The sequence below is a fragment of the Centrocercus urophasianus genome, unplaced genomic scaffold (assembly GCF_019232065.1).
Source record: "Centrocercus urophasianus isolate 14NV4802_14NV808 unplaced genomic scaffold, USGS_Curo_1.0 seq_26, whole genome shotgun sequence".
NCBI lineage: Eukaryota > Metazoa > Chordata > Aves > Galliformes > Phasianidae > Centrocercus > Centrocercus urophasianus.
The window spans coordinates 13,732,104-13,759,000 of record NW_024884822.1 but is presented as its reverse complement, the minus strand read 5'-3'; the positions used below and the strand labels follow the sequence as shown (position 1 = coordinate 13,759,000).

At 44.4% G+C, this 26,897-nt stretch overlaps 2 protein-coding genes and 1 long non-coding RNA gene across 4 annotated transcripts in view; 1 reads left to right on the top strand and 2 right to left on the bottom strand.

Annotated features, from left to right (window-relative positions):
• Positions 1-2,100: 2,100 nt before the first annotated feature.
• On the bottom strand, positions 2,101-9,676 carry SKP1 (S-phase kinase associated protein 1). 2 transcript variants are annotated; one of them, XM_042826552.1, is made up of 6 exons: positions 9,586-9,676; positions 7,131-7,227; positions 5,173-5,246; positions 4,299-4,442; positions 3,517-3,657; positions 2,101-3,336 (listed from the first exon to the last, which is right to left on the bottom strand). In XM_042826552.1, exons 2-6 carry the CDS (start codon positions 7,225-7,227, stop codon positions 3,301-3,303), a joined length of 492 nt encoding a protein of 163 aa, XP_042682486.1. In that variant the 5' UTR covers positions 9,586-9,676; the 3' UTR covers positions 2,101-3,300. The 2 variants fall into 2 exon arrangements, with proteins under 2 accessions (XP_042682486.1, XP_042682487.1); XM_042826553.1 differs by lacking the exon at positions 9,586-9,676 and adding an exon at positions 9,123-9,191.
• A 342-nt stretch (positions 9,677-10,018) lies between these two features.
• On the top strand, positions 10,019-18,962 carry LOC122164259. Its single transcript, XR_006170174.1, has 2 exons — positions 10,019-10,573; positions 12,199-18,962. It is a non-coding gene; the product is annotated as an uncharacterized LOC122164259 (long non-coding RNA).
• The window catches only part of PPP2CA (protein phosphatase 2 catalytic subunit alpha), a 15,443-nt gene continuing 6,139 nt past the window's right edge, over positions 17,594-26,897 (bottom strand). The window contains exons 2-7 of the mRNA XM_042826093.1: positions 21,483-21,692; positions 20,811-20,984; positions 20,558-20,647; positions 19,947-20,108; positions 19,375-19,493; positions 17,594-18,776 (exon numbers count right to left, since the gene is read on the bottom strand). Of these exons, the coding sequence (XP_042682027.1) occupies positions 18,704-18,776; positions 19,375-19,493; positions 19,947-20,108; positions 20,558-20,647; positions 20,811-20,984; positions 21,483-21,692 (828 nt within the window). The 3' untranslated portion in view covers positions 17,594-18,703. The remainder of the gene's footprint in view (positions 18,777-19,374; positions 19,494-19,946; positions 20,109-20,557; positions 20,648-20,810; positions 20,985-21,482; positions 21,693-26,897) is intronic.

The window sequence follows — 26,897 nt, the reverse complement described above, 5'->3', positions numbered from 1 at the left end:
CACTGCTGAGACGAAGCAGCGAGCTGAACTGATAGCTGCCCTATGGTTACCAATGCCAAAACAGAGATACTTTTATTAATGCCTAAAGAAATCTTCAAAATGCCATATGAAGTGTTGTTACTTCGTGTCAATGTGCTTTTTTAACAGAAGGAAAACATCGCCCTCAAGTTTTTAATCCCCAAAAGATATTTTTTTTCAGTTTTTACAGCAATTTCAACTTCTCTTGAAATACGCATTTGAATTCCTGAAACCAGTTTGAATGTAGAAGTCATGGAAACACCACTTCATTAAACCAAGTACAACCACTGTATGTATGTAGCAGGGATAAATGTTTTGCAGCTCTACTTTCATTTGTCCAACGATTATCCATCATTTGTTGTAATTTTTTTTACTTCACCAAGTTTGTATTTTTTGGCTTTTATGTTCAAAATATGTTTATAGCTTTATAAATAAAGTAATGGCCAGTCTGGCTGCTCAAAATAGGCCACTGGAAATTATAATCCTATCAAAGTGTCAATTAATTATTCCTTAGAACTGAAGTTTTTTCATACTTTTATGTTCAAGCATTTCAGCATAATTTCCAGCAGCCTTCGATAGTAAGGCTGCAGCCGTGAGCCAGAAAGAGCACTTCTGCCACATGAGCCCATCACTGCTGCTGATTCCTCCTTCCCCACTGTGCCCCCATTTCATCACTTCAGCCGAGAGCAGCTCTCCCTGATCAGGCCACGACCTGGGAAAGAAGCGATTATGCAGCACCAGGCCAGTTCATGATTAACATCAAGTTGAGCAATGGAAACAGCACAGTGCCTGCATCCCAGGTGCTGGTGTTACACAGCTGCCTGCTGACACGGGAGACACAGCAGGCTCAGCTGAAGAGGAAAAGCCATGCAGCAGCTGCTCTGTACCCACAGCAGCCTTGTGCAGAAGGTCCCTCTCGACAGCTTGTGCCAGCAGATGCACACAGGTGTTTTCTTGCACTGCCATACACATCAGGTACTGGGACAAAGCCTGAGCCAACACTACAGGGAATTGCAACCAGAGGAGGCAAGTTGTATGGATTCCTAATGAACAAGGCCACTAACATCAAAATCTGCCACGCCATCATGCTCTGAGCACACAGCCAGCCCTTTTGCACAGAGCCATCCTGCCACAGCAGCATCAGCTTTGGGCAAACTACTCATGCCAGCAGCCAACTGGCACGATTCCGGAGCAGAAGCCAGAGGCATTTAGTTCACCACTGAAGCATTTGACCACAAAGGGTTATTTCTTAGGCAAGCTGTTTTAAGAATTAGCAATTCTTGCCACAGGTGCTTTATGCAAATGGTAGAAGCAAGGCTACAAGGAAGACAAGCTAAACTGCCTCTGTCTGTTCCTCACCTACAGCACAGGGAGGCACCACGTGAGGCAGCAGCTGCTGCTGACCGGCACCTCAAGGAAGCAGCTGGAGGCTTCTGCCATTGAGCACAACTACAGCTTCTGTATTGGAATGGTCACTTCGAGATGAAACCAGTGTTAACCTGAAGAGATGGATTTATTTCTTGTAGGAATGCAGGGTGAGCTGAACACTGAACTACAAGAACTGTTATCAGCAGCTTTTCACTAGGGGCACTTTAACAGAGTTGTACTGTTTACAATACAGGATGCTTGGCAGGCTTGGAACGTCCCAATCTGTAACACTGGAGCATTTTGTGCCCGCTGACAATGCTATCAGCAGCACAAGGGCAGCCCAGCAGCCTTATGAATAAGCATCTGTGACCAGCAGCTGCCTCCAAAGCACAGATCTGAGTGCTGCTTTAGAACGAGTTATGAACGCTCTCATTAATGGTTACATCAAAGCAACATTACCTCAAAGCTGGTAAGCCATCAAAAAAATCCATCTGGATTTAGCTTCAGACTTCACCTGAGGAGCTGCTGTGACTGGCCAGCAGCTTGCACTCTGATCGTTTACAACAGACACAGATTTCACTCCAGTTAAGCATCCCTCGGTGCTATGGCTCACACACTCAGCAAGGAGGGCAGGCTGTGCAGTTACAGGCCAGTAGAACCGTTTGTAAGTAGAAGTTTAAAAGCCCTTTATTAACTCAGAAGTGAAACACATAGTTAAAGTGAGATAAGTATGTTTATTAAGGTTCATTCTACTCTAAGATTTATACAGAGAATGGAATGCAATACAAGCTAAGAGCACACCTCAGATCTACCACAAAACCACCCCCTACTCCCTATAAGGGAACTGTAAAAAAAAAATTAAAATAAAAATCAGGAAACCAGTTACTGTTTAACTAGTTGCAAGTGGCTTTGTCCAAAGAAGTCAAGCTCAATATTGCATTAGCTTTGTATGCAATAAGAAGTCTCTACAAGCAGAAGTTTCACATACATAGGCAAAAAGATCTCCCGTGGATACATGAAATCCATGTTTTAAAGAGCTACATCACAAGGGTAGTTTAAAATTGCCTAAAAAACAGCCACTAATGGCATGCACAGGTCAATAATAGTAACTTTGGTAATGTCAGTCGTTTTTGGTCAAACCTGGGTTCCACTTTTGCCAAAAAAAAGTATAAAAACACACCTGTCCTGTGCAGAAAGCAGCACGTCCCACCTGCTGGCAGCCAGAGGCACGGCTTCAGGACATGGTAGAAGTCTGCCAAGTTTGCTGTCAGAAGCTTGCTAAGCCCAGGCTCACATCTTTCTCTACTCACTGGCCTATCAGGCAAGGCCAACAGGACAAGGAAGTGGACAGATCTTTTTTTTTTTAATGCAGAACAAGAACCTTCCCTAGAGTTGTACAGCTGTAATAACACCAATTTTTCCAAATGTCTCTGTAAGAAATCCAACAATTTTTTTTTTTTTAAACTTCATGTAGCTCCCCAAGACACATTTAATTTTCCTTTCTGAAGCCATCAATACCCTGTAAATAAGTGTTTTGCTCTTCCTGAGGAAGAAAGCAAAGGTGGTTTTATTTACAATGGTGGAGTCAACACTTAAGATTGTAACTGGACTGGGAACAGATAAAAAAGTATAACGAAAATGACAACCTTAAGTGCTACTTTCCATTCAGGATCCACACTTGGTTCAGCTTTATTCGTTGCAGAGTAAAGTAAAAAGACACCCCATTACACTAGTAAAAACGCAGATTTAAATTTATACTCAAAAAAAAAACAACACTACACATGCAAAGGGAACAATATCTTGCTAACACAACTTCATTTGCTGCTGCATTTGTCTAATATTAACAATTATGAACAGAGCAGTGCAACTAGTATTCGGAACAATCCTTACAGTGTTCGAGTGTCAGGCACAGCTTCACTTCTCTTCACACCACTGGTTCTCCTTACGTACCTGGAAGAACAACGTAACTGGTAACAATGCAGTAAGCTTCCACAGCTCAGGGGGAAGCAAACTCCTACAGGCATTCGAGTTTACTTACTGTAGAAAGGCACAGCATCATGAAATTATGAAGCATCACATGTTAATGCAGCAGAAAAGCAGCTACATTATAATTAAACCCAGATCGAGTACCTGTGCTTCTTCCTCTTCAGTGAAGTCATTCTTAATATTGAATGTCTTGCGAATTTCTTCTGGAGTTTTCCCCTTGATCATGTTGGCAACTGTCTTGCATGTGACATCAAGCAAACCTTTGATGTCCAAGTAATTTGCAGCCTGTAAAACAGTTTCCAAATTTAAAGCTTCCAGATCAATGTTCTGCCTCTGCACATGGACCACTACAGTTCTGCTCCCAGCACTGCAGAATGCTGTCACCACTAAGAGCCAAATCGCTCTGAGAAGCTTCCAGCTAGAACCCTGAATTAACAACTGAAGTTCACCTGCCAAACTGGAGTCATTTCTATGTGTGAAATGCATGAAAAGCCCCATCTCCTTTATACAAGGCTTTCAGAACCTCGCACACACCTCTGAGATGTTGAATACTTGAGTGCTGTTAGCTCGCTAAGACAGGAGCCACGAGGTAGATTTCATGTAAGACAGTAATTAGCTTTTTAAAAAACGTGTATTTATGCAGGTCTCTAAAACACCACTTAAAGCAATAAGCCATCAGCCAAGACTCGAAAGTGAAAAGGGGCCACAACTACAGACAAGTACAGGAACTGACAGATGAGCAAGCATTAATTAGTGCCTAGCATGATATTAACAAGCATCTGCCATTCACCAGTTTCAGCCAACTAGCTGCCCTCCCCACGTTCCCTACATTAAGAAGTTCTTCAAGAAGCATCAAGACTTGCTGGAAAAACAAACAGAGGTCAGTGTGCAGGCACAGCCTTTATGCTTCCACAACATAAACTTACCAGGATGAGCTCAAAAAGTGTTCCTTGGTCTACTTTCAGAAATTCTTGATCCCACACAGGGATGTCATCCGTTCTTTTCTCCTTGTTCTCATCATCCTCGGGAGGAGGTGGATCATCTTTGTGATGGGTGCACCACTGAATCACCTAATTACAGTTTTGATAATACACTTTTACCCAAGTGACTTTCCCATTAGGCCCCAACTCTAACATTACTTTGTTTTAGGAGCACTGTGCTTTTCCTTCTGGACTGATATTAGAATCACCTGTTCATGTTTCATCATCTTATATTTTCCTCTTAGAAGAACTAATCCCCAATCCTGGAACCCAACAGTCTTCACGAAGCTCAACTGAGACAGCAGCCAGTCAATTAAATACTCTGGATTCTGAAGAGCAGCTCCTAGCAGTCAAAGCAAACAATAAATCCTGTGCTAACACACACAGGACCATACAGAAGTAACACAGGCCTCATTTTGAGGAGCTGGAACACTCGCTGGCTGTGACTCTCATTGCTGCCTGCCCTTTAACCTTTCTCCTTCCATTCTGAACTTATTAAGAGCCACCTCAGCTCACACAACCCAGTTACAATCAGTGCTTTAAAACCACGAGATGCTAGTGAGCACAGATGTCCAGCACCAGCCCTATGCCTTAGGAGCCCTGCCCAGCCTCCACCTGCCATTCCAGAAGGTCATTCGTGTAGCTCTTTAACCAAGAGCTGTGAGCCTCAGCCCAGTTCTGAGACAAACTGTGCTCACACACCGCATGATGGTGCTACTCTTGTAGCCAACACTTGGGAAATATTTTCAATAGTAATATTTACCTCCAGCATTAATTTCCCATCACTGATACACAACACCATCACTTCCCAGTGCCTTACCTTTTTTAAAATAGCTGCGTTGACGTTTGGAAGAGGGACTGGGTCATCATCGCCTTCATCATCCATTCCCAAGTCTACAAATGGAAAGATGACCTGCAGCCAGCAGCCTAAAGCTTTGTTCTCCAGCCTGGGCTGCTTCATCAGCTCTCCACTATTCTAACAATACTGAGCTGAACAGACAAACAGCAAACGATGTCAAAGCGAAGGCAGAAACTTGAGGGTGGTTTTGCAGAGCACGGCTGCGTTACACGAGCTGGGCTCCACTAACTGGAGCTGAGCAGCTTAACAGTGCTGCCTCCAGAGATGCTGACATGTTTGAGCACAAACAACCTGCTAAGGCAGTTACTTGTCCCAGAAGGAGGTGACAGTTCCATGTTCTGGGAACAGAATGCTTAAGAAGATTTATGAATGCTCACCACTTCCAATCTGCAAGTTAAACCTCATTGTTTCAACCAAGGTCTCCCATTCTTTTATCAAATAAGAACTCAGACCTAACGTGGCAAGTACAGATGTTCTGTCTTGCACAGGAGCAGTAAATACTGAAGCTGTTGCATTTAGACAGGTCAACTGCTGTCATTGGTGGGATATCAATTAGTGCTACCTTTTGTCCAGAACATCTGATTTTGTAGATTCTGAAACCAAAATACTGACATTGAAGTCAGTAAAAAAGTCTTTTTGCATATGTTACCAATTACTGGAAACCCCAAATGCGTCCTTTGAAGATACAAACAGATATTGGTGTAATACCAATATCACCAGACAGTCTATACTAAGTTGCTGGCACAGGGAAGTAACTCAAGAAGTACCTCATCGTCAGCCAGCTCTGCTCAGCTCATCCCCACTCCTCCTAAACTGGAGTTTCACCTCTCATCAGAAAATCAGTGCTGCATTGGTGAGACCTGATGGAACTTCACTTTTTACCTCCTCCCCTTCACTGACATCAAACAAAGCAGCAGGTATTAACTGATGGTGCTTAAACATCTGTACAGCAGAATGGCTTTTCTCTATGCTGCTTAGCAGACTGGATCTTGGTCAGCTCACTAAGAGGCCAGCTGGTGGTGCCCAGCTTACAATACCTTCAGCACAGGCATTCTCATCAATACCTGTTTGTCACCAAACGCTGCCAGTGACACAGCCTGCGTGTGAGAAAATGGAGAGGAATTACATTCCCACTGATTGCCAGTTTCCTGCTCACTCTGCTCATCGTGTTTGAAAGCATCTCATTACCAGAACTGGAGTGGTCCAATGGTTGGTGTGTTTCAACCTTATTTCTGTTACTGTTCTTACGTCTGAGGAGTCACAACCAAAGATACACAGCCAAGGACTTCATTTTAACTAGATCTACAAGATACTTTCTAATATGCCCAAAAACTGGAAAGAAAACAGTAAACAATGAGGATTTGCACCAGACAGATTAGACACAGTTTGCTCTGTATCTCAGCCATCTGGCAACTCCCCTCCCCCACCACGAGCTCTTTTGTTTCAAATTCATGTCAGCAAGAGATCAGAACCAACTATTTATCAAATAATTTCACTGCATAAATGCAGATCTCCCTCCAACTCTTCATTCATTGCATTAATTCATGTTTCCCTTCTCCATTTAAGACAGAGAGCAACAACGACTTGCACGATTAAAAGAAAAGCTCAGCTTAACATAAACTAGAAGCGTTTATTAAACTTCACTTTGCCTAACTTTCACAGAGCTGAAGGAAGCCGTAGGCAAAGCAGTGGGGGATTTATATTTTGCCAGCCTGCTGGGAACTGCATTTAAGAAGAGGGCTGCAGTTCAAGGTTTGAGAGAAAATGTTTATCCCAAACAACGCTCAAGCCACGCTGGCAATTGTTCCAGCTGCTCCAACAGGAGACAGCAAGTCAGGCCCAGGCCTCTGCTCAGCACCAGCTCGCCCCCTTGGTCACAGATGCTGCCCACGCGCCGCTCCCTCAGCTCCCATTCTTACCTTCCAGCATCGTCTTTATGGTCACCGACTGTTTTGCGATTTCAACATCGACTTCAAAAATCTCTCCATCTGAACTCTGCAGCTTAATTGAAGGCATCTATAGGAGAAGGACAGTTATTTTCACACAATATTCATCAGATTTCACAAGTTCAGCTGATTCAAATACGTAGTTCCCTTCACTATTTGTACTGCCTCTGAACAGCCCCGTGTCACCTGCGGCACACTTCAATTATTTGCTGCTTGAATCAACAGTCCTAAGGTCACTAATCCTGATGCTTAAGAAGGATTGATACAAATACACCAACCGATCATTTAAAATGGAAGGAACCTGGATTTTTTTCCTTAAGTTGAAAGCGAAATAGAATAGACAAAAGCTCTATTTACTGATCGATCGATTTGTCTTTACATACAGCACTGCACTACAGCTATCTTTCTCTTGAAACAGCCCCTCAACAATTCCAAAACGCTGCTTGTCTTCAAACTCAACCACTGCTCATTTTAACCATTCACTGAAGGCAAAACCCAAAAGCAGTTTCTAAATGATGGCGCCTGGACCAGAACAACAAAACAGAAGTCAGAAGGAACCTCCAGATGTGCTCCAGTCCGACTCCCCCGACCCCAAACGGAGCCAAACAAACCAGACTATCCAGGATCAAACGCTTCCTTCAGAAAGTGCTCTGCATTCTGAAGAGCCTGAGAAAGCAATCCAGCCCTAAGTGGAACACTATCAGCACTTACCACTGCTCTCACAGAGTAGGAAGTTACATCAGCACTTCGTTATATTAGGAAAAGGTAGGATGACTCAGTATTTTCACCAAGTTTCTCAGATGCTGATAAGGCCTGCAGTGCAAGCAGCAGACTTGGAAAATTTCACTAATAAATATCATTTACAAAACAACACCTTCTCATACACATAGCTCAGAGCCAGGAGTCATGAAATGATACAGCAGCTACCAGGTTAGAGCTTCCGTCTGAAGCTGTGCTTGAGCTCTGCAGAGATACTAAAATGAAGGGACCTGAAAGACACAACAAACCTGACTGCAAAAACCTGTTAATCAGTGCTTAAACTCGTGGGATGTACTCCTTTACCATTCAAACATTTGTTTGCAGCAGACCAGAGCAACACTATTTTTCCTCAATACAACAGCTTGAAAATACCTACAGCACATAACTGTAAGTGCAGCCTGCAAGTTGTTTTAGAGGAAAACCCCAGAGACGATGAATTTCAAATTCATTTAATTTCAAATTCACTTCAATCCCTTTCCAGACATTCTTCCCCAGCCAAGTTTACCACCTAAGCATGCTGACTCCCTGCACTCGTACCTGAAATACCCAAACTGGATCACCTGCACCACCTGAAGCAGAAATACGTTATCCTTTTTCAAACGCCTCCTATAGCTCATCAGTATGGCTGAGCCTGACAGCACTGCAACAAACCGAGGCCAATGAAGGCCAGCCAGAGTACACGATTAAGCAGCTCACAGCAGCCCCAAGTCCTCACTGCTTTAATTTCCATTTGGCAGAGCGAGTAGCTAGTTAATGTTCACACAGCAGTGTAATCCTATATGACAGTGCTGCTCCTAATTAGGACTGGAGTTCTGGAAGGACACAGCCATGGCCACTCTCAAGATACACAAGTATATGTGAGCACCCACAAAAATCAAGTGAGGGTTAAAGCACAACCCCACGCCGTAGCTTGGACACGCTCTGAAAGAGGGGGAAGGGAAAGAACATCAAGGCACGCGTGTTGCGTGCCGGGCTGGAAGCACTCAGCACAAGCCCAGCTCCACGCAGCAGCTCCCAGCCCCCTGCCCGTGCCTGGCGTTACGTAACGCTGCTCAGCGCAGCCGGGATGCAGAACACCGCCTGCCTCGGGGCCGCTGCACCGCCCGCACTGCTTCCACCACGGCCTGCCCTGCTCGGGAGGAGCCTTCATCCGCCGAAGCCAAAGCAGCTCAGCTGTTATCAGCGATAAAGCGGCGCGTCGCGTACACAAATGTCGCCGTTTGTTACGTTTTAGTCCCTTCTGGTGTAATAGAGCTCCGCAGGCTCAGGGAGCGGCACCGCTGTGACCGAACGGACCCGAAACCCCCCGGATCACCGGCCGGGGTGGAGGAGGGGCCGCTCGGCGCCCAGTCCCGCCCACAGCAACGCCGCGCGGAGCCACCGTGCCCGCAGCGCCGCCAGGTGAGCGGGAAGGAGCGCCGGGAGGAGCCCCGCCTTGTTTACAGCGCGGCGCTTCCCTGGCCGCCCTTCTCACTCCCCCCGCAGCACCGCGAACTCCCGGCCCGGCCCTCTCCCCCTTCAGCCGCCCCGCATTCTCGCCGCCGCCCTCCGCCCGCCCCCAGCCGGCCCCGCAGCCCCGCGGCCCGGTCCCACGGCTCAGCCCGCCCGGGGCCGCCTCAGACGCCGTTTCCCGCTCGGCCTCGACGCCTCCCGTCCGCGGAGGCCTCACCGTGAGGCGCGGGCGACGCCCAGCAGCTGCTGACGGCTCCCGATAGTGGCGGAGCTCGGAGCTCGACTGCGGCGGCGGCTTTGTGGGGGGGAGGGGCGCGGGGGGAGGGGCGGAGGACCCCGCCTCTCGCTGCCTCGCAGCCGGGCTGCCCGCCGAGAGCGCCTGATCGAAGCACTCCGCTTCTAGCTCCCAAGCCGCGCCGAGAGCGAGCGTAGTATGAAAAGCTCCGTATACCACACACCGAGAAAGGGAAGGAGGGAAACGGAGCGGCGGCGCGGCAGGGAGATCCGCGGAAGCCGTCGGTTTTAGTCAGGCAGTTGCGGGGTCATACGGCACGCCTCACAGTGGGCGGGGAGCGGCGCGCGGGAACAACGGCTGCGGCGCCCCCACGCGGCGGGGCGGCGCTGAGCGCCTGCGTCTGCCGGGCCGCGTTGGGCTGCGGCGGTCAGAGCGTGGTGAGGACGCCGTGTGCGTGATTGTAGGCGGTTATTTGTCCGCCGGCAGCCGGTTGCTTCGCTCGGAATCCTGTTCGTGGTTTTAGCAAAGCAGCGCGGCTCCACGCGCCGATAAGCGACCTGCCGAGCACAGCTGGGGCTTCCCCTCTCCTCAGGTGTTTCTTAGTTCTGCTCCCAGCGACAGCCGCTGAGACAACGGGCCTCGAGGCGTTCAGCAGGCAGCAGGCTGGGCAGGGAGAGGGAAGGCTGAGGGATTGCTGGCTGCAGGCAGCGTGCCGCCAGCCAAAAAGCGCAGGTGAGCGTGAAGCCATCAGTGTTGGTCACGTCCTGAAATGAGGCTCTCTAAAAACTCCAGAGCGCCGGTGGAGGTGGACGCCTGTCTTAAGAACCGCATTGCTCGGCGTCGGGGCGCTCAGCAGCTCATTCGGGACTCAGAAACTGATGTAGAGGGGACTTAACCCTGCTCAAATTATCGTCAGTTGAGCCTTCCAGTCTGTGCGTGGGACACACAGCTGTGCAGCCCTTCACAGCAGGTGAGTGCTCAGCTGGAGGTGGCAGGTGCTGCTTACACACAGCACATCACCATTAACGTGGGCCTCAGGCGTCCTGCTGGTAGTAACCAGGTAAGCTGTTGTCTGAAATTCGTTAGGACCTAATTATCCTGTGTATATAATACGGATTTATATATACAGGGGCTTTACACACACATACGTACCCCAAATATGCCTCAGCACATTTACCTCCTTCCTCTAAAATCCCTTCATCTCATGGCTTCATTGTGAAAAAAAAAAAAAAAGACTTTTGCTGCATTAAAATAAACAGTACCTTTATTTTCTTTAAATGTGCTTTTTAAATTATTTAATGCTCCTTGTTTAGAGGATCAGATGGTGACAGAAAGCAGCCTACAGAAAATGTCTGCAAGTCCTAAGCACTTTTTCCTGACGCTGCCCAAGATCAAGGTTTCTAGTCAGTAAGCACAAGTTCTCTCAGCCTGCAAATCAAAGTCAGTGGAAGGGTTTGCTCTCCGCACAAGGCAAATTAATAAAATCTAGAAACAGGCAGACAGCAAAATTCCATGTCTAAACAGGATCTGTGCTTGGTTTATAATTCAAAGGGATTAAGCATTACACTTGATAGGAGTCACTGAAGGTGCCAAAGAGAAAACTGAGTTTGCAGTGGACTTTGAATTTATCTGTTGAATTAGAAGGTCTGAGAAAGCTAAAGCAACAAAAACACCCAACTAAGAAGTGGCAGACAACTGTCACAGATAGGCTGTAATCTCATGAAGGCCACCTCCCCGTGCCCTACATATCGTGTAGGGAATCTCTCAAAGCTAGTCTGAATGCTTTTTGCTGTCTTTGTCATGGTCAAAGTCCTGCAAGTCAGTGTTAGCACCACAGGAGACTCATCCTTCACTAAAGCTGCGAAGCAAAGAACAAGATTTAAATAAATAAATAAATACCAATCTCAATTACATGCACAGGTAATCATTCCAATGCAAATAATCCTAAGCCTCAGCATCACCATCCTGAGTTGAAAAGGCAATTGTACTAGGTATCAGTCACAGATAAATTACAATTAAGGACCTTTTACTACTGAGAATTCTGAAGAAGGGGGAAGATTAACACTATAGCAAATATGTGAAATGATTGGAGCAACCAAGATCAGCATAAGCTTAATTTAACACTTATCAGATCCAGAAGAGATCTGACCTACATTCTTGCAGCATCACTGGGCTGTGGGCAGAAGCCAGCTGAGCAGCTGCGCAGCCGTAGGGGGAAGGGAGATCTGACACTGAACATGGCGTTAGCAACAGAGCAGCCTCCTGGACACAGCACTGGATTAGTCCAGAACCTTGGACTGTTTGCAGCTATTCCTCTTGGCTGTTTAGCTAGAAACAAACATATTCTCTTATCTATGTCCCCTTCCCTCCCCAAAAAAACCTAACTACTTCACACTGCACTTTTATAGACAGAAATGCTCTTTGTTAGCAGTGATTGCGATTTAGAGATTATGGAGATAACCTGATGTAAAAAGATGAGTACTTTCTTAATACAAGTGTTACATGGGATTATCAAAGCCTAGAGAGAACCAGGCTTGAAAGACCTCAGCTCTGCTCCACCAATCACAGGACTCAGTCTGCATTTACTGACCACAGGGAAGGTGAGCCTGCAAGGACTGAACCTCAGGAGACCACAGCTGCTGTGGCAGAGCCTGGTGTCACTGCTGGGAAGCAAGGTGTGACCGCTGAGCCTGGACAAGAAGCTGGTGTGTATGCACAGGCTGTCAGATTCACAGGAGTCTGTTTTATTCTTCAAGGAATGCAGAAGGTAGGGAACATTTTTGAGAGCAAGCAAGCACTTTTTTTTTTGTCTGATACAGATGCTGGAAAAATACTGCTGAGCTCCTTCTGCTTGTGCCAGTGTTATTTAAAGCAACGTTGCAACAACGCAGCAGAAAAGAAAGAAAATCCTTGTCTCCACTAAATTCCAGAAAAATTGTGTCTCCACTTCATCAAAACCTGTGAAACAGAAACATCCTCAGACGTTGCTTTCTGTGCAAGTTGTGCCCCAGGAAAGCAGGGCAGTGAGTAGGCACTGGGGGAAGCAGAGCCTGCAGTTGAGATGATGTAACAGCAGTAGGCGGATGAAACTCAACCAAATTGTCTCAGGCAATATCAACTGATTTTTAAATTTATCAGCTCCTGTTTCTCCCTCAAATGACATTTATGTGCTCTCCTTGCCTAACTGTGAGGATTTGAGACAGCACAAAAGATTAAAGATGAGGGGAAAGTTATTCAAAAGAAAGGCAAACATACCTCAAGCATATTTGCTGCCTTTCCTAACCTCATCTGCAATCTAGCTCCATGCACATACTGGGGTTTGTACCATTTTTGCCCTAGTGTCCACAGAAATAACTTGGACCACTCAAATCCTGCAGTCCCTGTTTCTACATAGGGAGGGAGATGCTGCTGGATGGCAGCTCCCCCACTTCCAGCACGGTTAGCAGAAGGATTCCTAATTCCACATGGCACACAAGTTGGGCCATGCTGCACTTGCTGGTTTGTAAGGAATGTGTGGCTGCCAGAGCAAGAACAGAACAGGAGTGACTTACTGTAACTGGCCTTCAGAACAGCTTCCAGCAGCTATTTCGAATTTCTGAAGACCTCTGAGCAGTGACAGTGATATTTCAGTAGACTGATTTGGCTTCACAGGGTTTTTCTTTACCGTGTGGGTGATGAAGCATGGACATGGGTACCCAGACAGGTGCTGGGGTCTCCATGGAGACCTCCAAACACAAGGACACAGTGCCAGGCAGCGGCTCTGGTGGAGCAGCAGGTGCCAGAGGTATCCAGAGGTGCCCTCAGCCCTAGTTCTGTGGCTGCACGGTGCTGTTGCACAGCCTTGCAGCTGTTCAAAGTCCAAAAGGCAGATTCTGGGCTGGTACTGATGCCATGGATGATACAAAGCAGAGGCTTTAAGGTTTCAAAGTCCATGGGAATAAATGTAGTACATTTCACAAGTCAGGCTAATTGGAAACATTTTAAAAAGAGAACGTGGTGGAAAAGTGACAGTGCAGCAAAGTGCTGAGGTGGCTGAGCGAACCTCAAGAACACAGAATTGTCTGTTTGGAAAGAAGCTGGAGCAGCCACTCAGAGCCAACACAGCTCACCCAGGGCAGGGCAGTGCCAGGCAGCATCCCGCTTCCCTGAGGACAAAGGCGGTGGCAGAGCGTGAGCAAAGCCGACTGTAAAGTGGGTCAGGCACAGAGTGAGCAGCAGAGGCTCCTTCCCAGCAGCCCTATTCCACAGCCTCCCTGTTTCCACAGAACGTACGCTGACAGCTACAATAAGGATGGGTTTTGACAGTCTTACATTTAACCAGCATGGTGGTGGTGGTGTCAAACCACCTGAGAAGGACAGGCAGCAGGAAAACAGGCTGAAGTCTTTCCATCAAACATGATGGAAACTGGTTTAAAAAGTAGAGTCTTATTTGACAATTCAGCATGTCGTATTTAAATGTATAATCCCATCTTAGACTGCTCCTGTTTTGTTTTGTTTCTTAAGAGAACAGTTGCACTTAGGGGTGATCTGATGAGAAATACAGATACAGAAGTCAGTAAGAGGGCCAACTTACAAATGTTTAGTTCCATTTATACCATCTTACAGAATGCTGCATTTATTTGCAGTGTTGATGGTTCTCATCAACAGCACCCAGCCCACAGCTTCCACCAGAGATGCTCAGCTCAGGTTGTGCTCCTCCTCTTCCACCACCCAGTGAAGGTGGCACAATGCAGGCATTGGAAAATCAGCAGAAATGAGCTGATGCCAATTTGAGACACTGCATACACCTACATCTGTCTTTAGTTCGTGTTGCAAACCAAGACCAAGGCCCTGACATCTTCACAGCAGTTTGACGATGAGGTAATGGGATAAACTACTGTGGATCTCATGTGCTGCAGCTAAGCAAGATGCTCTTTGAACACAAGAACGCAGGCTGGAATGCACCTCAGTCTGAAGCAGCACCAACAGCAGCTCACGTGTTTTTCTGGTCCAGTCCTGTAACCTTCCAAGAAGAGATGCTCTGGAGCCTCTCTAGTTCATCTTTTCCAGTACCACAGTACCCTCCTTCTCTAAAAGTGATGCTTTTATGTTTTCTGTATGTCAGCAATATATATGTAAGCATTTAAATACTATTAGCAATCTGTGCTTTATGTACTAGAAGCTATCAGTTTCATTTTCATCTATAAGCAGTTGCTTACTGTACAGTAATTGAGATCAGGCTCAACTCAGCTTAAGGACTAATGCTTTTAAGCTACAGCACGGGTTTTAAAAGGCTAAAACATGTTGCACTGCTTAATTTAAAACCTGAAGTGTTGTCTCAGCCTTTCTTTTCCTGGATATATGCCCAAGAACTTGAGTCCCTTGCTCAAGAGAACACTTTGTCTTCGTTCTCATCCAGAAGGAGCACAGCCAAATGAATGAGAGCACCAAAACTTCAAAAAACCACAGTGAGCTGACTCAGCTGCTTACTCTGCAGGGCTTTCTTAGTGTGCTCACGTGCCCTGTATGAAGTCCAATGTAATTTTTACTTAATGCTTAACCTGTTTCCAAACTACCCTGCCTGGAACATGCAGAGAACTGATACAGAGCAGGCATCCCTGTACAACCACAGCTAAGCAGGCTGTACATCTGGGCAAGACACTGCAACAACCTAGAGAGAACAGCAATGCAGAAGTTGTACAGACCAGAAATAAATGAAACAAATCCTACGTTACCACAAATTCTCAGCATACAGGTAAAGCAAGAAGCAATTAAAAAGCCTATGGCTGGTGTACAAGGAGGTAAGTGGGGCCACACCTTCAGTTAACCGAAGGTAGCGTCGCTCCATTTGAAATGCAGAGTGGTCATTTGATAACACTTGCCTCTTCCAGACCAGCCTATTTTTCCAGAACAAGCAGGTGCACCTTCAGCCCTGTCCTGTTCATCATCACAGCTTCTCCTACTGCAGGAACTTGTGGTGTTACTAGTAAGGAAACAAAGGGGTAAGAAGGGAGGAGCACAGGGATGTATTTATTAAACTATGAAGATAAAATAAACTGGGCACTTCCATACCTTATTTTTGTGTCGTCCATGAAAAAATGGACAGCTGGCCTTTAGAAATTCAGACTGAATTTTCAAATCGCCAGAGGAAAGACTTTGCCCCAGGCCCTCACCATACAGCCCTTATCAACGTGACTTTCAGCAAGTGTGAAAAAAATTCCAGGCTGACCTTTGATCCTAACCAGGGTGGTGTGGGCAGATGAAACGTCAAAGCTTTCATCAGCAGTGTGTACAGCTCCTCTTCTCCAAGGCAGGAGTACCATCCAAGCAGACAGAAAAGATACCCAGTTCTTTCCATCTTCACAGTGTGCATCAAGAAACCTTACAGGTATCGTCAGATCTAAAGCAGCAGAGCAGTGATATTGAGCTTGTGTGCAAAAACGTGGGCAACTGGAAACTACCCGGCTTCAGCCTGAGCCTAGCAGCACAAGCATCCATTCACCTTGGAGAAAACAGCACCCACACACAGGAGCCCACATCAGCCACGGCAGCAGGGCTGTGGGATGCAGGGGCAGGCAGAGAAAGGCTACGAGAATGAAGGAAAGAAAACCTGCAAATCTGTTTGTTCCAAACGCTTCCATCTTCTCCTTTCAGAAAGGAAATTACCAGAGGCTTTCCTGGGTTCTGCTGTATGCACCAATACTTCGATTCTGGCTTAATGATTCCTTAGTTCAAAGAACAGGCCTCTACAAAGGAGAGGCATTTACTTCAATCTGATACACAAATTCAAGTAAAAGCATGACTGAATGATGAAGATACAGGACTTTGAGCTACTCCTGCATCACCTTTCCAAGGAACCTACCAGCCTCTGCAGAGCAGAAAGAAAGGTCAGTACTGGTGTGTGAAACAAACCGAAATCCTAATTACATGCCAGCAGCATCACAGTTTGAAGTGAAGCTTGGGTGAACGTCTAGTCAGCCAGCTGCTGAAAAATTGGACAGTCATTATTTCTACTTGAAGTTTTCTCTTGAATCTCACCTTCTAGCTGGCTGGCAAACAGCAATACTAATCCCAGAGCAGTAATTCTTGTTCACAATGGGCTATTCTTAAAAACAAAAGCCTACGAATGGCCAGTCACAGCATAATTATGGGGAAAAGTGCAAAACCTGGAGTGCCTGTCAACATACCGACTTTACTAACAACTGCCTGTATGTGCATGCAGAAACAGAACAAATGAACTGCTTCCCACTGCAGCAGTGCCAAAGGCGTGGAATGGTGTCAGTGAAGGCAGGAGTTCTATCTGCCAAAGCCCAAATACAGAGAATGGCAAGCAAGAGGAAAGGAGACTTAATGAACTCTCTCTAAAGCAAAGGAACTTTTTTTTGTTAGTGATCAAAGCAAAAGCTCCCACCATGCTATAAAGAAAACAATAACAGAAGGAACTCCTCCACGTGAGCTTCTCCCTGTAAGGGGTCGAGATTCAGAAGGACTGAGCTTTCCAGCCAAGTTTGAAGGCAGGATTTTTGCTAAAGAAAGAAGTAACCTCTCCAGCCTTTCAGAAAAGGTGTGAATGAATGAATTTGAAAGGAAGCACCTTGCAAGCTTGACAGTTAAGCAGCCCTTCAAGAGAAAACCTCAGAAAAGCAAGGGAGTCCAAAACTGTGTGAAAGCAGGCCTGCACATCTACAACACTTGTATGTTTTCTCTCACAAGCCAGCAGTATTAAAAAACCCCTCTGTTTGGTCACACAATCTTTATACTGAGCCCAAAACCCAGAGTCTGTTAAACAGTATGAAAGCAAGGGCCTTCCATCAGAACAGCCAGCTGAGTTCTTTTAAGATGTGTCCAATAAGAAGCTGCAAGTGTGAGCCTTCATAATGCAAAACATCTGAATGTGTTCTGAACAAAATCATCATCAGATTCAGATTAGTAGAAAGGAAAGTTTTTAAACAGAAGTTAACACAGATCACACTTATTTTTGTAATGGAAGCTTGGGCAATACACATAGTACTGAATTTCAAGTTATTCCTTTAATATTTAGAAAACTGGTTTTATTCTCAGTCTTTCAGATTTCTTTCTGAAGTATTAGCACCTACAATGGAAATAACTCAAACTTGGATTTACACTTGAAAAAAAGCCATGCTTGATCAGTTAATTTATCCTGCATTTTTCTACTTTTGAATATTTCATAGAGCACCAAGAGGGAAAAAAAGAGAGCAACATTTCAGTAATAAGTGAGCTCTGTTCTCAGCTACATGAGATCACAGGACCAGACATCTCCCTGCAACAGAATTCAGGTCACAGTTTTCCAGCACACTTCAATCACCTCATTTTTATCATTATTTACGGTAGAAACTTCTATCCAGGTTTATAAAACCTATCCAGCCGTGCATTAGTTTATTAAACCAGAGCTGACCTGAGATGCAATTAGAATTTGACATTTTTCCATACTTAGTTCACAAGTTTATTATGAAAAACACTGCAGCTCTGTCCTGCAGTAACATTGTTTTACAGAAAAAAACAGTTCTGTTCAAAGTAATTCACTATGCTCAGACATTACAAGGGACAAATATGGTTGGGCAAAGAGTGGAAAAGGGAACTGAGTGCAGACAAAAAAAAAAAAATCAATACAATTAAATTAAACAGTATTCCCTGAAAATAAAACAAACAAACAGTTTCAGAACAAATATGAAGCCTTGGTACTTATTTTAAAAATGTTCTTTAAGCTTCAATGATTGTTTGCTGCTATCCTTATCTACAGTCATGCCGAATAAAGCTATAGCTAAATGGAAAGTTAAATGTATTCACGAGGTGTTAATGTCTACATCTTATTATTTGCAGTCTCTCAGAGAAAGCAAAAGTAACTACAAATAGCGCTATGCCAGAAACTGGTTTCTCGACCAACAATGTTGCTTCAGCATGCAATGGACTGGTTCATTCTAAAGTGGTCACAGTTGTTGACGACAAGAGGCTCTGTATTTGAATATGGCACGTCTTTTGGTCCATGTGAAAACAAGTTTGAATGTTACATATTTTCTGACACTTTGGAGTTACTGTTGCTCTTCCCGTTTTCTTTAGGTCAACATATGGTTCATGGCAATACTGTACAGCTCTGTACTCTTTACAGGAAGTAGTCCGGGGTGCGACGAGTCACGTGCGGCTCACCTCTGCGCGGCGCTGGGTCGAACTGCAAACTGAAAAGCATCTGCATTAATGCCAGCATTCCAGTCACACGCAGGTATTTCTTCCAATTGCTTTAAACTCATCTTTGCATTACTTTATGCACTTGAAAGAAACAGCTCTTGGCTTTAGGGCTCAAACCGGTCAGATACCAGGTACGCAGCTGGACATTAAAAGTCTCCTGTAATTACTGAAATGTACACAGCGCTTTGTGAATTCCTCATTTATTGCTACAACTGCTGTAACAGCTTTGTAAGGTCAGTGTCCTAACCAGATTCAAAGTCTCTTCCCCTAGACTCACAGGTGGGCATAACTACCTCCCACCTGACAGTATTCTGACTTTCCAATTACTTACCTCTGTAGTATTTCATTACACTCTCACTTCATTGTATCTAATGAGCTTAATGACATGTCTAGATGCCAACAGCCGTTCCCAATATGGAACTGCAACGCTTTTAGATATCAGCAGCTCAACAATTCCACCCTCACCTCACCTCCTGCATGTGCACAGGGTAAAACCATACCTCAAAACCATAAGTAGTTAATGTAGCAAAATACCACTCAAATCTCAAAATCATGTGCAACATGGATCTCATTTTTAAGCATACTTACAAGGAGTATTTTAAAGTATCATCAAGTTCCATAATTGCAGCCTGGTTGCCACAACGGTAGCAATAGTTTGGAGCACTGAAAATTGTGACTACGTTCCGATCATGGCACCAGTTGTACCCCTGCAGAGGAAAATCAACTGTTTAGGAAAACCATGTTCATTTGTTGCACCCCATAACTGACTATGAAACTGAATTTCAATGTGCAAAACCCTACATAGGCTTTGCAGTTTTAAACAACATTAAGGCTGTTTATTTCTCTTCTCAACTGAAAAGGGAAAAAAGGAATTGCACCATAGCATGTAACACCTTCCTAATAAGCAGTAGATGAGCACACTGAAAAACAGCAGGAATTCTCCACTACGTTGTTAAAAATTGAAATACCAACTCTGAATTAGACCATCTTTTAAAGCTAGGTGTGGGTTCTGCTTTTGATGACTAGAGGTTAACTTCTAGGGACAAACAGAGACTAAGAAGAAACCACACACATCCCTCTACCTTGTAAAGAGGCCAAGTCTGCATCTCAGGCACCACAACTCCACTACCAACAGCTTAAACACAGCCTTGGCTGCTTACCTCCATTACCAACTGATGAGCTCTTGAAACCAATGTAAGGCCATTAGCATGGTTAAAGGTTTCTGAAATATCCTGTCCAAATGTATAACCTGCACCTCGAGGAGAAATTCCCCAGCCACCACGATCATCTGGATCTGACCATAGCAAGTCACACATTGGACCCTGTAAGAGATTTGGAAAGTATTTCATGAACTGAACCAAAAAAAGAAAAAAAAAGCAAGAACAAAAGCCACAACGTCCACTCTCATGAACCTGCACAGCTTACTGCAGCATCTCTTTAAGGCTTGGAAAGAAAATGTAAGCAAAACCCCACCTATCAGCTACAATAGTTAGTGTAGTTAAAGCTTAAAATACTCACAAGAAAATTAATTTTAATGGAAAAAAATTTCACAGAAGCAGTTCTCACCTCTGAGATATTAAAATCTGCTTTGTAACATCAGGCAAGAATGTGTCCCTTAATTTTCCTGCAGAAGACTAGTAGGCAAGACAGGTATTTTCAAATTGCTACATCGTTTTGAACCTGATTTTCTGCCTTTGTATATATTAAAATGCCCAGCATATGCTGAATCATGAATTGCACTGTGAGTTAAGATAATTAATCTTCAATATACCTCATGGGGAACTTCCTGCAAGCGATCCAGTGCTCTGATGTGATCCAGCGTATCTATTGATGGAGAGAGGCCACCATGTAGACAGAAAATCTGAAACAGACATTATGAAATCTCAGTTGTTTATTATAACTGTTTAGTATAAACAATTAAGAAAAATTTCCAGGAGGTTATTTCCAAGCTGCAAGCTCACTGAATGCAGTGTTAATAGCTCCCTTCACAACCAGCAACATTTAACTGTCCAAGTTCAACCTACCTGGCCATCCACCAAGGCAGTTAGAGGAAGGTAATCAAAAAGGTCTGTAAAGTACTTCCAAACATTTGCATTCCCATATTTTCTTAAACATTCGTCATAGAAACCATATACTTGTGTGATCTGCCTGCTTTCATGGTTCCCTCGAAGAATTGTGATACGTTCACGGTAACGGACCTGAACACAATAGTGGAAGACATGTTAGGGGCACGACAACATGCACTGCCCAAAACCACCATTTGCTTCTCTTCCCCTCCCCATAATGTGCCAAGCAAGCAATAAGAACAACTTGAATTACAACCTTAAAGGAAAAAAAAACAAAAAAACAGCTAAATGACACCAGTCTTCAGTTGCCTTGAGATGAAGTACAGGTTTTATCCTCTGTTAGCAGTGGAATTCACTACCCTTGTGCACTAAGCTGTTATCTCACATCTTTAAAGACTGCTGCTTCCACATTTAAAGATAGAAATAAATGCACAGCTCCCTTTAGACAAAGTTATCCAGGCTTTTCAGAAATACTAAATCTTTACAGGTTTGTAAAAAATATTTTTGACAACACAGCCAACATTTCCGTTTTTGTACCTATAAACCCTTGCAGTAAATTCATACTGATATCAAATGCAGTCAGGTTAGTTCCTATACATTTTATACTGGATGGTACAGAGGAAAAATTACCTTAAGAGCTACAAGCAACGTGACTGTTTCAACTGAGTAATAGCCTCTGTCAACATAGTCCCCCATAAACAAATAATTTGTGTCTGGTGATTTGCCTCCAATTCTGAAGAGTTCCATGAGGTCGTGAAACTGCCCGTGCACATCTCCACACACTGTGACAGGACATCGCACTTCTTGTACGTTGGATTCTTTTGTCAGAATTTCTTTAGCCTAAAAACAAACACAGAGAAGTCGTAAGATTGCCTGTGAGCAGTTTTTACTCACCGCATGCTCCACTATCTGCAACGTTACGACATTACCTGCCCTTCTTATGAGCTCTCGTCCTTCTCTGAAGCACATGGAATAGGAGCTTACCTACTTGCAAAACTCAGCTTCATGCAAAGACTTTTTAAAACTTTTGGGTGTTTTTCTTTTGTTGTTTTTTAAGAATTGGGCTTTCTCCCCCACACAGCATCCAATGGGTATTTCAGAATTAGTTTCCAGTTTAGAAAAAACTGATATGTACTATAAAGCAGCTCCAAGAAAGGTAGCACAACTGCCTTCAGATCAGTGACCATCATCTCTGGGACTGTAAAGTTTGCAGTAAGCCTACAGTCATGCAAGTAGCTTATTCCCAGCCCTTCCAAAGCCTGAACTCAGACACAGCTGAATCCAGGATGTGAACATGGCAGTGTTAACCAGCCCCAGCCCCAGCAGGGTCCCACACCTCAGATGTCTTGCTTCAGAAGCTGGATGACAGTTTGCTACGTGTGCATCTCTTTGTATACAGCAGAAGATCCTACCTGAAGCAAATGCAAGAACTCAACCAACATTCACAGTTCTCACCAACCACACAGTAACTGTGTGTGTGCTGTAAGTACACACAAATGTGCCCTTTATAAGCTGAAGAAAGAAGCGGATTTTTGCTCTCTTCATTTTCTTCCCCAAAGTTTTGCACACACAAGTTGCTGACAAGGGTAATTCCTACAAACAGCAAAACTAATTATAGCATCAAAAAGGTAATACTGCCAGAATTCCTCAATCTGATCATCATGATGCCAGTTGCTGGTGACTGCTCTGACAACAACCTATAAATACACACAATTATTTTCTAAATCAAGGGAGTATTGGAGGCATTAGAAATATAAATAGCTGCAAGTTTACAAGTTGCCATCTATTAAGATTTACGCCTTTCAAGCACCAGTGTTCCTATTCAAAAAGGATACATTTAACCTCATTATATTACCAAGAAGAGAATATGAAAACTGCATTCTGCTCCACCATGCATGATGCCCACAGAACTCACTGTAACAGCACTAAATACCACCTACACACAGCCACACTGAATCCCAGATACCCTGAAACACACAGCAGCATGAGAGACGGGCGGAAGAGCAACACCACATTCATTTTAGGGTCATTTCTCTCACTGCTTTCTCAAACCTAACCCGGCAACTCAAACCTAAGCTGATATCTAAAGCTGCATACTTGTTTCGGAGACTTTCTGCTAAGCAGAGAAGTATTTTGAGACATTGTAGAAAGAAAAAAAGTCACCACCATTTGAAAAGCAGATTTGGAAAGTTAGGAATGAAATATCTGAAATTAAAATCTAAACAAGAGGTTAAATACCTGGTCCAACAAGAACCAGGCTCGTTAAGGAACATGCTGCTCCGTCCACATTCCCACTTAGCTGTGAAGCTATCAGCTGGGCAGTGATGGACATCCCCAGCCGTGGTCCCTCTGCTCCTGGTTGTTATCCAAGCTGCCCAGCCCAGCAACCATTTCAAACACCAATGGCCAGCAACACACACTTTAATGACGGAGATGCAAAGATTCCATTCAACACTAGGAAGAAATGCAAAATGCAGTCATGGTTCAGCACCCTGCCCAAAACTGCTTGAGATACTGAAAACCATGAGTAACAAAGTTAAATTACTCTGCAGACCTACTGACAACAGAAGTCAAGTCACACGAGTTTCCACTCACACTGTGCCTCGTGCCAAAGATGGTTGCTGGTGGCTCGTGGTGGATGCTAAAAACATCAATTTATTTTAAGATAGTCTGACTTAAGTTCATTTTAATGCAGTGACACTCACCGGGTGTTCTGGAGGTGTTCTAACAGCCCGAGCCTCCTCTAATACACCACTACAGTCAAAGCATTACCCATCCCAGTTCTCCTTTTGACAGAGAAAGTTACAGAGACTTATAGCACTTCAATACAAAAAAGCATTCTTTAATTAGAACACTTTCTACTGCCATAATGCCATTTCGTAATGCACTGGAAGCATCACACAAGGAATGCTGCATTCATTTTTCATCAAAGGGATGCAACTTTTATGCTGACTGAGATGAAAATGGCATCATTCTCTGTGGAGCTGTCGCTTCCTCAGTTTTTGAAACATTAAATCACTCAGATATGCAGATGACCGAGCACACAGGTAAGTCAGACAGCCACACTGATAGAAAAAGACGGTTCCAGGTCAACTTGCAAAACAGCAATCTGCATTTAAATCCTGCAGCAAAAGGATGCTGGTGTAGTCATCTACATGTTTTCATGTTCTTGAAGCAAGTTTAATGAAATATCAACTTGTGACCTGCTCAGCCCATTTACAGTCTCATGTCCCACAGCATTAGCAATGGCATGCACTGAACTGCTTAAGCAGTATACGAGTCTTTAAAAAAGAGCTTCAGGAGAGTTGGAAGGGGAAAAAAACACTGAAAAACCATCAGCTGTACCCTGTTTCTGCATTTTCAGTCACAACTGTTGGAATACACTGTGACATTACAGAAACACAGGCTGGCAAGACAAGAATAGATGTAATACAATTTCACAACAAGGTTCACGAAGTCAAGCTGTTACTAATATCACTGAAGCATGGGTGACTCCAGCTTGGTACAGGACACACACCAGCCCATGCAATCTTACTTGGTTTCATTCCCCACTGACTGATCCCTTCCCTCAGAGCCATGACGATGCTATTAGCTCAGTCACATTCTTCAGCAGAATGGAAGTGCCACCAGCAGCCACCACGCTTACAGCCAGCAGGGAGGCAGGCAGCAGCATCCAGCACAGCAGAGCCCTGCACCAGGCCGCCTGATGAGGGAGGAGCAGGGCAGTGAAGGCAGCCCTGATTCCCACTGCAAGAACCCTGTGACCTATTGCCAGGGATGGCAGTGCAACACTTCACAGTATGTTGACACTAACATTTTGAAACATTCAGGTTTCACTGCCTATCTCTACGTAAACAGGCAATGCCAAAATTCAAGATTTTCCTCGAGCACTTACCAGTGTTTTTGTTTCTTAGACATTTTTCATTTCTTAACAACTCTTAACATTAAGAGACCCCTGAGCTTCTGTGGGACTTCAGTTCTCATGACTCCACAGGAAGTTTAAGCTGTATTCTACATTCTAAAGGGTCAGTACACTGAAGCAAACGCCCAATATCAGCAGCATGCAACTGCAATGGCGAGTCCCTACATGCAGCTGTAAGACACGAGGAAAAAAGTACCACAACTCAGTCAAATCTGTCCCACACAACCGCTGTCAATGTGGAAAGTCATGTGCTACCTTGGGGCAACCTCAAAGTCCCAACAGTCAGCACGCACCAAACACACGTCGCTTCAGTTCACTGCTGCTGGAGTTCACTTCTCAGTATCTGCAGTGTCTGCTTACTCAGCTGCTTTTCTGGGGAAAAGGCAACTTGTGCAAACTCAAGAGAGGCAGAAGACAGGACTGAAACTAAGGCTGGTTTAAAGACACAAGAAAACAATTTTCACTGTAGAGTAACAGGATTATTACTGGATGAAAATAAAACCTCCAACTTAAGGATCCAAACCTTCCAGGACTGCTGCACATCTTTGAAAGTGATGAATGAACAGTAAAGCACTGTATTTTTCTTGTTTACAAAGCACCTCCTTATATGCCAAAAACAAACAACAGCAAAAACTCATTCTTAAAATACAAACATTAGTTCCATTGTTTTAAAACAAAGATTCAAGCAAGCACCACATTTTATAACAGGCTGGGGTGCAAAAAATTCAAAAAAGATGTCTGACTATTGAAGTCATTGGGGTTGGATTTTCAGATCTGCGGGATTTTATTTAATGATAGGCAGGAGCTGCCTGCACTCTGGCTATCTCCCATCTCCCTTGTTCTCTGCCTGCATTTCTGCCCAACAAGACACAGATTACAGCTCACAGCTGAGCACCTCGAGGGCTGCAACCCAGCCACTCTCACACTGCTGAGGGCAAGTCTGCTTCATAAGCAGAATACGTCATACCTGAGATAAAACACATCTGAACTGGTCCATTTCTGACAAATCTCTTCCATTCACCAGTACACAATTTCCCTTTTGTTTCTAGAACATGCAGTATTTCTTTTTCATGCCTACCCCTCCTCAGATCATTACCTTCTAGCAGAAGCTCTGATAGCTCAAACCAAACTACCTACTCTGTGAGGCACATAATACAGAAAAAATAAGAGCAGGAAACATTACTGTGGCTTCACTGAGCCATAAAAGCAGTATTTGAAACTGCTGTGCAATGCTGAATCAGCACAATAAAGCACTTACCAAAAGATTAATACTAACTCAGTAAAGGAAATATAAGCATCACTTTAATGAGACAACAGCTCTGCAGTCACTGTGGAAATCTGTAATGCATTCTTGGAAGACCAAAACTCACACCTGTAAGCCCCACGCTGTCTAATAAAGCTTGTATGGAAAGGCACCCACTGTAACTGAGACAAAGTCACGCACCTGTAGTTACCACACAGATATTTTGTAGAGATCGAAGACTTCAGCCACACCCACAGCTTCCTGCCATCAACATGCACAGGATGTGACTAAAGCCACCATGATCAGCTAATTGGGATGAAGGCTGGTTTTAGCCAGCCAGCATCACCGCCTGGAAGAGGTCCCAGTTCCGTGCAAAGTCAGCAGCTCTTCTACAACATAAAGGCATTTCTGTTTCCTCCAAATGTTCCCAGTCCCTACCTGCAGAGGAAAGATGCTCAAATCAAACGTGGGCTGGTTTTAGAGCAAAAGGGGTTTTCTTTTACAGTCTGACCTTTTAAGCAAAAGTAGAGACATCAGGCCTCTGATATCATTCACCTGTGAAGATGCTATGACAGCAGTCAGACTACACAGCACAAAAGGGAACCTGCTTAATTCTGAACTTCAGAATCCACTAAGGAGTTCAATGTGAATGCATATGCAAAAATAAAATTAAAATTCAAAGCTCTCAATTAACATTTAACTACTTAGTATTCCACAGCAAGTAAAAACAGAATTTCCATCCAACACAAAAGTACTGACAGCAACAAAATACTCTTCCATGACCGAAACAAAGAGCATCCTGTCTACTCTGACTTGGTGAGCACCACCAATACCCCACTGCTAATGCCACCCACTGCTAATGCCACCCACTGCTAATGCC